Consider the following 14,300-nt stretch of genomic DNA (forward strand, 5'->3'; position numbering starts at 1 on the left):
GAACCGTGATATTGCCACACGTGAATAATTGTGGTTGTAAACAATAACACAGACAATAGGCTATAAATCCTTAGTCTAGTAGGTCTAGTGGGAAGAAGAGGTTATCATCAAATAACTTTTAAATATCTTGCAATTGGCGACAAGTCTCTGCGAGGGGAGTCGATGCGAGGCGTTGTGAGCATGTAGATCTGCTATTTTCACAATAGAACCATGTTATACCAAATGTAATGTAGCACTGTAATATTGGATCATTCCGTCCTTGACAATAAGCAATCCTACTGTTTGAATGCTGTACAGACGCACACATGGAGCAAAAATAATGATAGAAAAAAATACAAGACATTTCTTTTTCAACTTCGACTTTCGACTTTCTCTGGTGGGAGTCGACTTGTGTAATGAAGTCAGAGGACTCTGAGTCGACTTGTGTAATGAAGTCAGAGGACTCTGAGTCGACTTGTGTAATGAAGTCAGAGGACTCTGAGTCGACTTGTGTAATGAAGTCAGAGGACTCTGAGTCGACTTGTGTAATGAAGTCAGAGGACTCTGAGTCGACTTGTGTAATGAAGTCAGAGGACTCTGAGTCGACTTGTGTAATGAAGTCAGAGGACTCTGAGTCGACTTGTGTAATGAAGTCAGAGGACTCTGAGTCGACTTGTGTAATGAAGTCAGAGGACTCTGAGTCGACTTGTGTAATGAAGTCAGAGGACTCTGAGTCGACTTGTGTAATGAAGTCAGAGGACTCTGAGTCGACTTGTGGACTTTTTGGTTAATGCCCTAGTCTGCACCAGGCGCACATCAGGGGGACATTGGTAATCAGCCACTAATTTGTCATCTCACGTCTTTCCCCAAAAATATTAGAAATATTAGCACAGTGGGCTGGATAAAAGCCAGGATCAATAAGGTGCTCATTATCAGTACGCATTAACGAGCTCTGTCCCTCCAAATGACCCACACACCCACACACACACACACACACACACACACACACACACACACACACACACACACACACACTAGGGCGTTAACAAAAAGTCGACAAGTCGACTCAGTCCCACCAGAGAAAGTCAAAAGTTGAAGTTGAAAAAAAATAATAATACTTTGATTGATTGATTGAAGAATTTATTATTGATTGAAGAATTTATTAGAAGTTTGCAATAGAAAAAAAAAGTACAGTTTCATGACAGTACAAATCACTGGTACAAGGTCAACTAAAAGGAGATCCTAGAAAGCCGAGGCTTATTTCCACAGGAACCACACTTTAAGTATCTCATATAACATTGAAAGACAGACGGATAGAACATAGTACTTTATCTAGGATAATATCAGTTTCAAAAGCATAACATCAAATACAAAAGGCAGAATACAAAGAAAAATGGGGGGGGGGGGAGCATGGGGGCTTAGTCTATTTACAAGTCACGGGTAGCTGCTGTCTGAAGGTGACTTTTCATACCAATTTTGAAGGAGGCTAGGGATTTGCTCTCCTTTAGGGCTTGTGGAAGGGCGTTCCACATGTTGATGGTATAGCAGGAGAACGAGTTAGCGCCTTGTTTAGTGTTAAATCTACGCTGATGATGATTAGTGGAGCTGCCTCTGGTGTTATGATCGTGAACATCCTTGACCTTTAAGAAGTAGTTTGTCAGGTACATGGGAATCTTGGAGGTGTAGTGTATCTTGTACACCAGGCCCATTGCAAGATGCTGTACTCTGTCAGCTACTTTGAGCCACCCCACGCTTTCGTGGTGATGCTCGGTAAGGTGGGTCAGAGGAGGGAGACCAAGCACAACCCTAATTAGTTTGTTTTGGGCTGTTTGGAGCTTTAGCTTTAAGGCAGCTGGGGCGTCGCGATACCAGACAAGGACTCCGTAATCAATGAGGGGCCCAATAAGAGCACCTCCTAGTGTCTTTCGGGATTTAATATTGATCAGTGGGGCAACTCTTTGCAAGAAGCGAATTCGTTGATTGACTTTATTGATTACCTTGGTGGTCATTTTTTCACTGGATAGGTTAGCCTCCAGGATGCAACCCAGGTAGCAGATGTGGTTTTTTCTTTCTATCACAGTGTCACCTACTTTAATTGTGAAGTTCTCAACTAGGCTAAGTTTCTGACTAGATCCAAAGAGGATACATTCAGTTTTGCCTAGGTGAATTGAGAGTCTGTTGTCATTGAGCCAGGTGCAGATCTTGTTAAGTTCACAGTTAAGGGCCTTTTCAACCTGCAAAATGTCTCTGCCTGAGACTAGGAGAGCCGAGTCATCCGCGAACAGAAACAGATTGCAGTCACAAGCAGATGACATGTCGTTTACGTATATTAAGAACAACAGTGGTCCTAGTATACTCCCTTGAGGTATTTCTATTTCTATTGTGAAAATGCGATGCGAGGCGTTGTGAGCATGTAGATCTGCTATTTTCACAATTTCTGCCTCTATATATTTGACAATTTAGACAATGTTTAATTCGTAATTTTAGAGGTATTAAAAAGTCCTTAAATTGTCACTTTAGAAATGTGCAGATACCCTCTATACACTTAAACTATATGTTGGTTTGTTTACAGTTGAGTGAGAAAACAATGTTTCACATTAAGTTAATCATCTGGGGACCCCCCAAAATAATTGGGGGGTCGTGTGTGATGCGATGACGTCATCAAACCATAAAGTCGACTTCAACTCAACTTTTTACTGAGTCGAGTCGACTTGCAAAAATCACAAGTCGTTAATGCCCTAACGCACGCACGCACGCACGCACACACACGCGCACGCGCACACGCGCACACGCACACGCACACGCACACGCACACACACACACACACACACACACGCGCACACACTCTCTCTCTCTCTCTCTCTCTCTCTTACGTTGTGGCTGTGCAGTCTCCATCTGGTCATGTAGATGAACTCCAGGGTGTGGTCTCTGCCCATGATCTCTCCGTTACACAACACATCCAGCTGCACACACACACACACACACACACACACACACACACACACACACACACACACACACACACACAGGTTAGTTCACACCCATAGTGAATCTATTGATTACTAATACGCCATTGATTACTAATACGCCATGGAGACTTGAGTTCAGTGATTTAATATTTAGTCTGCTGATCATTACAGTGTCCTGATGTGAAAGATATTCAAGCAATAAGCCACAAGAGGCGAGTGGTTACCTGGTATTTTACACCGGCTGCGTCTCGTGTTTTCCTACGCCTCTCAGCCGTTTCTAAATACAGGTAACCACTCGCCTCTTGTGGCTTATTGCTTTTCTAAAACGGTTACAATATGGCAACATGAAACATCATAAACATGTACCAATTAAAACTGTTCTATGTCACTAATAATTCACTATAAGGTCTGCTCTGCAAGAAAGTCCCCAGCTACAGGAAAGTAGTTCCCAGCTACAGGAAAGTAGTTCCCAGCTACAGGAAAGTAGTTCCCGGCCAGGCTGCAGAAACAACACACCTGTTACTTGCATGGATCAATTTCATGGATGTATACGGACAATCAAAATCTGCTACAAATGTTTTATTTCGATGTGGCGTCATAATCAAACTCAATCGATCGATCGATCAATCAGTGAATCAATGACCCAGAGTCCTGATGTGTTTGATTTTGTCGACTAAAACTATGACGAAAAATGTTTGTCGACTGCGTTTTCTTCAATGACGAAAAACGAAATAAAAACGAAATAAAAACTAAGCTGTGATGACTAAAACTAAGACTAAATATATTGACAATTTCATCAACAAAATAGAAACTAGATTAAAACGTTAGGGAGGGAATAGTGGAGTCATTTTATTTTTGGTTGCTCTCAGGTGGTGTGTGCTGAAAATAGCCGATTGTGAGCTTGTAGATCTGCTATTTTCAGCACGCAACCAAGTGTAAAATCAGTCATTACGATGCCATCAAGGCCTGCCAAAAATACATTTCAGTCGACTAAATCAACTGTAGATTTAGTCGATCTAACCCTAACCCTAACCCTTTAGTCGACTAAAATTAGACTAAAACTAAAACTTTTCAGGGGACTAAATTATGACTAAAACTAAAAGACATTTTATTCAAAAGACTATGACTAAAACTCAATCAACATTTGCTGTCAAAAACAACATGGTTTCTGACCTGTCAATCACAGACTGACCTCGTATGAACTTGGCAGGTTCAGTTTGACCTGTCAATCAGTTTGACCTGTCAATCACAGACTGACCTCGTATGAAGTTGGCAGGTTCAGTTTGAGGCTCAGGAACTTCTTGATGGTTCCCACGGTAACGCGACTGGAGCAGCGAATGAAACGCTTCATCAGATCCTGATTGGACGAGAGAGGAAAACAGAGAGAGAGAGAGATGAGGAAAAACTGCAGATCTACAAGCTCTATCAACTACGTGTTGGTGTATGATGCCAGCACACAACTAGGTATAGATCAGACATTAACACTAACCACTTAAGGCCATGGCTACACGGAGCTTGATTTTTCATATATCCTGTTTTTTTCAGAGATCAACATAAAAGAATATCTAGGTCCACACGACAAAGATATCTAGGTCTAACAAGCACACACACAGTAAAGTCTTCAGAGATATCCGGGTTCCTTGTCTACACGGATCCAGTGAATCAGATATTTTTCAATCTCTCCACTTATTTATCCGGTTTAAAAAATATCCAGCTTCGCGGCCGAAATATCCAGCTTCATGTGGCTGCAAGCCCCAACAGCACAAAAAAATGTCTAGCTTCAGAAATATCCAGCTCTGTGTAGCCATGGCCTTAGACTGAGCGCTTCATGTCTGGTCCTAAACCCAGCGTTTCTCAAACCTTCAAACGTCAAGGTCTCCCCTGAACTCTGGCAGTGTGGTAGTCTACACCAGGGGGTCCCTGAACTCTACACCAGGGGGTCCCTGAACTCTAGCAGTGTGGTAGTGTACACCAGGGGGTCCCTGAACTCTAGCAGTGGGGTGGTGTACACCAGGGGGTCCCTGAACTCTACACCAGGGGGTCCCTGAACTCTAGCAGTGTGGTAGTGTACACCAGGGGGTCCCTGAACTCTAGCAGTGTGGTAGTGTACACCAGGGGGTCCCTGAACTCTAGCAGTGTGGTAGTGTACACCAGGGGGTCCCTGAACTCTAGCAGTGGGGTGGTGTACACCAGGGGGTCCCTGAACTCTACACCAGGGGGTCCCTGAACTCTAGCAGTGTGGTAGTGTACACCAGGGGGTCCCTGAACTCTAGCAGTGTGGTAGTCTACACCAGGGGGTCCCTGAACTCTAGCAGTGTGGTGGTGTACACCAGGGGGTCCCTGAACTCTACACCAGGGGTTCACAAACCTTTTTGTCTCAGGGCACCCCATGAATATTTTTTTTTAATCCGAGGGTTAGGGTTAGGGTTATCAATGGTTGTCCCAAATCTACGCTTGTAGATCTGCTATTTCTTTGGCAAATGTTCCGCCCCAGGATAATGGATTTTGATTATCGCGATAATATTGTAAATCGCACAATAATGGTGATATGAAATGTCCGTACTGCAAGGGTCTCCTGGGGGACAGACAGACAGACAGACAGACAGACAGGCAGACAGACAGACAGACAGACAGACAGACAGACAGACAGACAGACAGACAGACAGACAGACAGGGTTAGGGTTAGGCTAACGTACAGCGGGGGTCTCTTGGGGGTTACTACAGGTCATGTCCAGACAGATGGCGATCTGAGGGTCGCTCCTGTGGTGGTCTCCATCTTCATCACCATCGTCTTCATCACCGGTCCTCAGCCTCACACACCTCACAGTGTCTACACACACACACACACACACACACACACACACACACACACACACACACACACACACACACACACACACACACACACACACACACACACACACACACACACACACATGCATGCACACACGGTTGTTAATTTCGTTCAAGAAAACTATGATGAAAAAGGTTTGTTGACTACTGTTTTGTCACTGACATTTTACGCTCACAAGAGTTAAAGATCTTTATTGCACGGCTTGGTTGAACGCTTGATTCTGATTGGTCAAGCGCTGAAATCAGCATTGAATTATAGGCGTATAAATAATGACCGCTCCGCTCTCTCCAGCTCTGGCTCATCAAAGGCTCAGAACACCTGCTGCAGTCAGGCTGCACTGCGTGGATGTAGAGCCGTATCCAACATGTCAGCCATGTAAACAAACACACAGCGACATTTACAACTAAACGTTGCTCTCAAGAATGTGTTTGTAAACATTTGAAGTGAGAAATAGACGATGCATTATCCAAATATAGATTCTATTTGATCAACACTTCCTTGTTTGCGTCGAGGCGGCGTTGCGCTCTGCGGACGGCCAGTGCAACACTTTCACTAACGTACGTTTTTTTACTGCATGATTAAACCACATTGGATTTGGTGTGCAAGGCTGTGTGGAATCCACACTGCGGATCCGAAGAAGAGTCATAAAAGGAGTGATGAGTTTTTACCGCATGCGACAAGATGCATAAATCAAACTGGATTCGATAAAAAAAAAAAAAAAAAAAAAGAAACGCACAGCCGCAGCCACTTGCCGCATGGCAAATTCAGAGCCGGTGTGCATGAGGTCATAGAGAGCATTGTTTTCTTTAAAAGAATTGAATCGTCCGTTTCCGTGCGAGAAAAACCTGTCTGTGTGCAAAGGGCTTTAATGTATGAATTCATTTAGTAAATAAGCATGCGATAAGGGGGATAACCAACCCTTCAGGTTGATAGTAAATAAGCATGCACTAAGGGGGATAACCAACCCTTCAGGTTGATAGTAAATAAGCATGCACTAAGGGGGATAACCAACCCTTCAGGTTGATAGTAAATAAGCATGCACTAAGGGGGATAACCAACCCTTCAGGTTGATAGTAAATAAGCATGCACTAAGGGGGATAACCAACCCTTCAGGTTGATAGTAAATAACCATGCGATAAGGGGGATAACCAACCCTTCAGGTTGATATGACAACTTCGCTCCGCGTCGGTGGCATATCAACCTGTCGGGCTCCTATCACTCCATAATAAATAACCGTTGAGTGAGATGTTATCCCTTACATAGGGGTCCATTTGGTTAACAACTCTCCATCATTTAGCTGGGGACCACCTGGAACCCCCTCAAGGACCACCGGTGGTCCCCGGACCACTGGTTGAGAACTGATGTACATTGACTCTTTTACTGCTTCGAACGTTAACGCTCGATCCAATTCTGACGGCGGCGCGTTGCCAATACCAACGCTGGTTCTTTTACCTTGTCTGATGACTGTAAGCTGATGAGGGGTCGCGCAGGTGTGTACAGTAAAAACATCTCTTGTAACGCTGCTCTCAAATCTCCACCACACGTAAACATCAATGGTTGTCCCAAATTACTTCCTGGCTGTATTCTATGGACCTGATCTATAAAACTATTTCTACGCTCTGAACGACGGAAAGTGAGGAGTGCCATTTCACATTCATTCATTGCATAAGGCATCCCTCTGCCGTCAGTTCGGCTACAGTACAGATATAAGTGTGCATTGAAAACGATTATGTTTGGAAATAATCCATAGATCAGGGGTCTTCAACATTTTTCAGGCCAAGGACCCCTTAGTTGAGAGAGAGATGAAGCAGGGACCCCCACAACCTGTTCATAGATTCCATATAGTTTCATTGTTTGACAGCACAATCATCAGTGTACTTTGGATTCATGTCAATTTTTGTTTTCAGAAATAGCCGATCTACAAGCTCGTAGATCGGCACAAATAAATAAATAACAAACATGGCAGTAGAAGTGTTAACACCGACCCGCTCCGTAGTCTCTGGGCTGCTTCCTCCTCCAGAACTCCACTTCCTGCCGCTCCTCCCCTGATCCACACAAACCACAGAAGAAGAGTTAAACTCTACTTCCTGATCCACACAAACCACAGAAGAAGAGTTAAAGGGATATTTCACTTTCAACAAATCTTTTTGTCATTTTATCGTCTAATCAGGCTTTTGGGAACACCCAGGACAGTTTTTGAATTTCTTCATTCAGTATTTAGATATTTGATATTCATTTCCACCCATTTTGCCCCTTCCAGGAACTTCAAACCCATTATAACTTCAAACTCCATTTTAACTCATACAGGGCCAGATTTCCAAAATATGAATATGAATGTGCGCTTATAACGCCAGGAAATAGCTATTTTGTATCCCCCCAGACCACCTTAACCAGACCACCTTAACGAATGCACGTTCAACATACCATACCACCAGATGACCACTAGAGACCACCATACACCATACACTGACATGGTCCCATGTTAAGCCTGTTTAAATCCACATAACAGGATGAGACGCTGACTTGGTCCTCATTGACTTAACATGGACGGGCCGCCGGTCACCATTTCAGCTCAATACTGTTCAATTCGTGCTTGATCGTCTCAAACCACCATTGGTATGGGCATCGGGACGTATATAGATGCCACACAGAAAGTTTCAGAATCAAAATCCGACCTAGTGAAGCTACGTGAGGGTCGGATGGTTGCATTGAGGCTAACGCTAGCAGAGGCCTGTTGTCAACAGGAAGCCCTGGTTTAAAGGTGACGTCATAATCGTATCCTTTTTTTTCACGGTTTACGTGTGGACATTAGCTGAGGTAAGCTAACCATTTCGCTCCGTCTATAAACACATATTAAAAGCTTAAACAATGCTTTTATATAAAAGTCGCTCCGAGTCGCTCGGCACCAAACGCCATAGTGAACTAGTCGCTCGTAAAGTCGCCCGGCGCTAACTGAGTTAACCATGATAGATTCAATGAAAACACCTGTCCTTTTTTCTGGTGACTCCTGACACCCTCCGAATACGTGTGCAGGCTGTGTTTTTTCCGATATATTTTTTCATTTATTTAATCTTTTATTGTATTTAATCATTTTCATATCCCCTATGCGCAATGCCCAAAGACAGGTAGTGTATGCCAGTGGTTCTCAACCTTTTCAGGCCGTGACCCCCGAAATAATAATGTTTTAACTGGGGACCCCCCACCCTGACGAGCACTAAGAGTTGAGGAATTTTGTACAACACGGTTCTATTGTGAAAATAGCAGATCTACAACGCCTCGCGTTGCAAGGTGTTGGGAGCATGTAGATCGGCTATTTTCACAATTTCTGCCTCTAATATTTGACAATTTGGCCAATGTTTAATTTCAGAGGTATTAACAAAATCAATAACCAAAGACAATTTATAGCTATTCTTTTTCCAGGACCTTCCAGGACCCTTGCTCAATTCCAAAACCTTTCCAGTACTGGAAAAATATTTTTTCTAATTTCAAAATATTTCCAGGAATTTCATGACCGTGGGAACCCTGCTTAAAGGCCTGTCCATAATGTCTCCGACCAGCGAACCTTTCTGCTGTTTGGCATCATGACAGCATCAAAGGCAACTGGAGAAACCCGGGATAGGCAACGTTCAAATAAACTCACTCTCTCTGAGGCCTGGGACCAACTTAAAGATGATCTCCTCCAGAGTGTTGTCCAGCCTGTTGCACACACACACACACACACACACACACACACACACACACACACACACACACACACACACACACACACACACACACACACACACACACACAGTTATTACTAAGTACCAGTAAGACTCAAACTTTAGAAGGCAATGGTAGCCAATCAGGAGGGAATATGGGAAATGGGACCGCTTTGTGTGATTTTAGGGCAAGATCTGTAGGAGCAGTGTCCAAACATGTGTTTGGAAGAATCAGCCTGATGGTGGCGCTATATGGGACAGATCCATGTTGATGACATGACTGTAGAGATACTGTGTACCGCTTTGCATGATTTTAGGGCAAAATCTGTAGGAGCAGTGTCCAAAAATTTGTCTTGCAAGAATCGGCCTCATGGTGGTGCTAGAAGTGGGCCATGTGAGAAATGAGGAGGTGGAGGTTGTGGTTTGGCAGTCAAGGAGTGTGTGAGCACATTTTGGCATGGATCAGGGCAACGGTGGTGGACAGACAGACGTACAGACGTACAGAGCCTACCTCAACATCTCCAGAGGGTTGGTCTGGTGGACCTACCTCTACATCTCCAGAGGGTTGGTCTGGTGGTGGACCTACCTCAACATCTCCAGAGGGTTGGTCTGGTGGACCTACCTCAACATCTCCAGAGGGTTGGTCTGGTGGACCTACCTCAACATCTCCAGAGGGTTGGTCTCATGGTGGACCTACCTCTACATCTCCAGAGGGTTGGTCTCATGGTGGACCTACCTCAGCATCTCCAGAGGGTTGGTCTAGTAGTGGACCTACCTCAACATCTCCAGAGGGTTGGTCTCATGGTGGACCTACCTCTACATCTCCAGAGGGTTGGTCTGGTGGACCTACCTCAACATCTCCAGAGGGTTGGTCTGGTGGACCTACCTCAACATCTCCAGAGGGTTGGTCTAGTAGTGGACCTACCTCAACATCTCCAGAGGGTTGGTCTGGTGGACCTACCTCAACATCTCCAGAGGGTTGGTCTGGTGGACCTACCTCAACATCTCCAGAGGGTTGGTCTGGTGGACCTACCTCAACATCTCCAGAGGGTTGGTCTGGTGGACCTACCTCAACATCTCCAGAGGGTTGGTCTAGTAGTGGACCTACCTCAACATCTCCAGAGGGTTGGTCTGGTGGACCTACCTCAACATCTCCAGAGGGTTGGTCTGGTGGACCTACCTCAACATCTCCAGAGGGTTGGTCTGGTGGACCTACCTCAACATCTCCAGAGGGTTGGTCTGGTGGTGGACCTACCTCAACATCTCCAGAGGGTTGGTCTGGTGGTGGACCTACCTCAACATCTCCAGAGGGTTGGTCTCGTGGACCTGGATGCCACATCGTGGACACTCGTTGCTCTCCTCAAAGTGCTGGACGATGCAGCTTTTACAGACTGGAACAAAACAACGGCAAACATGAACACATGAAAACCACTTACAATTTGGTCATTTAGCAAACGCTATTAATCCAGAGCGATTTACAATAAGCAAGGTATTACATCAATACATCAAATGCATAGCACTGTAGGCAGTTGGAGAGGTGGGCACCTGCCAACTGGCCACTGGGAGAGGTGATTGGAGGAAAACCCTACATGTCACCTACATGAAAACTGAAACTGAAACTTAAAGGGATCCATGGCTAATACGACAAATATGCCTTAATACATTATAATTGTCCTCTATAACTACAATGTGAAATTAAAAACACCTCAATTATTTTATTTCTTCTAGAAATAGCTAATCTTTCACTCAACAGGGGAAATGCCCGTCGCAAGTTGATGATGTCATAAATGTGTGATCTACCCCTATGGAATTTATGGCATGCATGTGCAAATAAAAACAAACTTAATACTTCCTATGGTTAATATGAGCATCAAATCAATATTTCAAATGTGTTTTTTGCACATGCATGCCATACATTCCATAGGGATAGATCACACGTGACATTTATGACATCATCAACCTGCGACAGGTATTTCCCCTATTGAGTGAAAGATTAGCTATTTCTAGAAGAAAAAAAATATTTAAGGTGTTTTTAATTTTACATTGTAGTTATAGATGACAATTATAATGTATTAAGGCATATTTGTCGTATTAGCCAGGGATCCTTCTAAAGGAAATCACTTAAAGGACCTACACCATGAATTTTCACTTTTTCTATTTTAAAACCTTTTTTGGGGTCCCACTGGCACCTTCTATCCTCACAAAGTCCTATTTCTGTACATTGTGTCTTTCTCTGGTTTTGGGAAGACAGAGATGAAAAGCTTTCCACGGGTTCTCAGAACAGTGCTGTTCTGAGAGTTGATCCGTGTGACGTCACACGGATTCCCGTTTTTTTTTTTCAGAGTAAAAAAAAAAAATTCAAAAACATTTTTTTTTCAAATTTTTTTTTTCAAAACTTTTTTTTTCAAAAAACTTTTTTTTTCAAAAAACTTTTTTTAAAAAAAACTTTTTTTTCAAAAACTTTTTTTTTCAAAAAACTTTTTTTTCAAAAAACTTATTTTTCAAAAAAAATATTTTTTTTCTCAAACATTTTTTTTTTTTTTTTTACTTTTTTTTTATACATAAATACAATGCAGGTGGGGTTGATTGTCTAATGTAGATTAACTTTCAGTAATGTCTGGTCTAGCAACGGTCGCCCTGTGTCATTTGACAGTAGGCCTATAACATACAACATAGGCCTAACAGTAGGCTATAATCAGAGCTGCAACATTATCCTATTTTTGTATTGGCCCAATATTAACATTATTTGTTGTCAACGTGGGGTCCGGGGAGGAGTGAAGAGGAGGGGAGGGGGGAGGGGTGGAAAAACCCCACTAGATGCGCCCCTGAGCAAACAGAGGCCGTTTTGGTATTGCAGCTGGAGAGCCTCATTATAGTAGAGCTAGAACAAACAAAAAGAATGGTCAGAGTGTTTGTTGAGGGTTAAAACCTGTCTAAGACTCAATTTTGAGCATATATTTATACAAAAAATATAGTTTTAAAAGCATGGTGTAGGCCCTTTAAGCTACCTTTAAAATCGTAGTGTTTAGGCAATTATTTGGGGGCCCACTTGCAATATCCACATGGCCCACCAGAGAGCCCCGGGCCACAGATTGGGACCCCCAGAAACTAAACTATAACAGGAGCCAGGCGGGGCTACTCACAGGTGTGCAGACACTCGGTCTTAAGGGGCGGGGCTACTCACAGGTGTGCAGGCACTCGTTCTTAAGGGGCGGGGCTACTCACAGGTGTGCAGGCACTCGGTCTTAAGGGGCGGGTCTACTCACAGGTGTGCAGACACTCAGTCTTAAGGGGCGGAGCTACTCACAGGTGTGCAGACACTCAGTCTTAAGGGGCGGAGCTACTCACAGGTGTGCAGACACTCAGTCTTAAGGGGCGGAGCTACTCACAGGTGTGCAGGCACTCGGTCTTAATGGGCGGAGCTACTCACAGGTGTGCAGGCACTCTGTAAGGGGCGGAGCTACTCACAGGTGTGCAGGCACTCGGTCTTAATGGGCGGAGCTACTCACAGGTGTGCAGGCACTCGGTGACGGTGGTGGGTTTGATCAGGTAGCCTCCACACAGGTAGCAGGTGATGAAATGGTTAAAGTCCTGGACCAGGTGCTTCCTTCCTGTCGCCGCCATGTCGGGACGCTTGACCCCGGGGGTCCGCCAAAGGTCAGGGGGTCGGAGGTCAGCAGAGCGTCACTCGGGTCCGTCCATCCCGAGCAGACCAGAGCGTTTATCGTTTTTAAACGTTTAGCGTTTTTTGGAACGTAATTTATGAGTTGTCAGACGATATAGGAGATGCTCCTTCACTTGGAGAGGAGTCAGTGGTTAAGGTGGTTCTGGCATCTAGTCCGGACGCCTCCCGAGCAACTCCCTGGGGAGGTCCTCGATGGGAGGAGGAGGGGACCCCCTGGTAGACCAAGGACCAGATGGATTATATCTCCACTAGGAGGAGACCCCCTGGTAGACCAAGGACCAGATGGATTATATCTCCTCTAGGAGGAGACCCCCTGGTAGACCAAGGACCAGATGGATTATATCTCCACTAGGAGACCCCCTGGCAGACCAAGGACCAGATGGAGGGATTATATCTCCACTAGGAGGAGACCCCCTGGCAGACCAAGGACCAGATGGAGGGATTATATCTCCACACTGGCCTGGGAACGCCTCTGGAACGATCCCCCCTGGAAGAAGTGGATAATGTTGCTCAGGAGAAAGGTTAAGTCTGGAGCTCTCTACTGAAACTGTTGCCTCCCGCGATCCGATTCCAGAGAAGTGGTTGAAGATGGATGGATGAGTGTTTGTGTTTGATTATAACTGGCACCCAGCGGCTGATGGTAACGTCTAGTATATATGTGTCCTTTTAGGGTCAGTCCACGGAGGCTGCCCTCAGAACAGTCAAACTGTCAGTGGACATTTAACAGAGCGTACATGTGATCAGCACAGGTCAATGTCTGCTAGAGCGCAAATGTCAAAAGTCACGAGGACTGTCTGTGTTCAGATATTACATCTCAAACTAGCAGAGGTGTGACAAAGTCACTGTTTTTTTTTTCTTTTGCAAGAAAAATAAAGTCTCAAGTCTTGGCTCTCGAGTCCCCAGTCAAGACCTAAAGTCCTAAACCTTTTTGTTTCGAGCCCCGAACAAGTCTTGAAGTCTGAAGTCAAGAGGAAGAGGGTTCAAGTCAAGAGTCAAGTCGATTCCAACTTAAGTATTTTTATTTGATCAGGTAAAGTCTAAAAGTGATCTTGTTTACGTATGTGTAACGTGTGTTGTTTGACGGGTTCCATCGAGCCCCAGAAGGGGTAATA

General features: G+C 44.5%; 1 protein-coding gene across 1 annotated transcript in view; it reads right to left on the reverse strand.

Moving 5' to 3' along the window:
- The window catches only part of LOC308296883 (polycomb group RING finger protein 5-B-like), a 20,618-nt gene extending 7,489 nt beyond the window's left edge, over positions 1 to 13,129 (reverse strand). The window contains exons 1-7 of the mRNA XM_080740237.1: positions 13,013 to 13,129; positions 10,798 to 10,894; positions 9,443 to 9,498; positions 7,788 to 7,847; positions 5,645 to 5,778; positions 4,207 to 4,305; positions 2,853 to 2,942 (exon numbers count right to left, since the gene is read on the reverse strand). Of these exons, the coding sequence (XP_080596363.1) occupies positions 2,853 to 2,942; positions 4,207 to 4,305; positions 5,645 to 5,778; positions 7,788 to 7,847; positions 9,443 to 9,498; positions 10,798 to 10,894; positions 13,013 to 13,127 (651 nt within the window). The 5' untranslated portion in view covers positions 13,128 to 13,129. The remainder of the gene's footprint in view (positions 1 to 2,852; positions 2,943 to 4,206; positions 4,306 to 5,644; positions 5,779 to 7,787; positions 7,848 to 9,442; positions 9,499 to 10,797; positions 10,895 to 13,012) is intronic.
- Between the last annotated feature and the right edge of the window lie 1,171 nt (positions 13,130 to 14,300).

This window comes from Nannobrachium achirus, assembly GCF_963921795.1.
Source record: "Nannobrachium achirus genome assembly, chromosome: 13".
In the NCBI taxonomy this organism is placed as follows: domain Eukaryota; kingdom Metazoa; phylum Chordata; class Actinopteri; order Myctophiformes; family Myctophidae; genus Nannobrachium; species Nannobrachium achirus.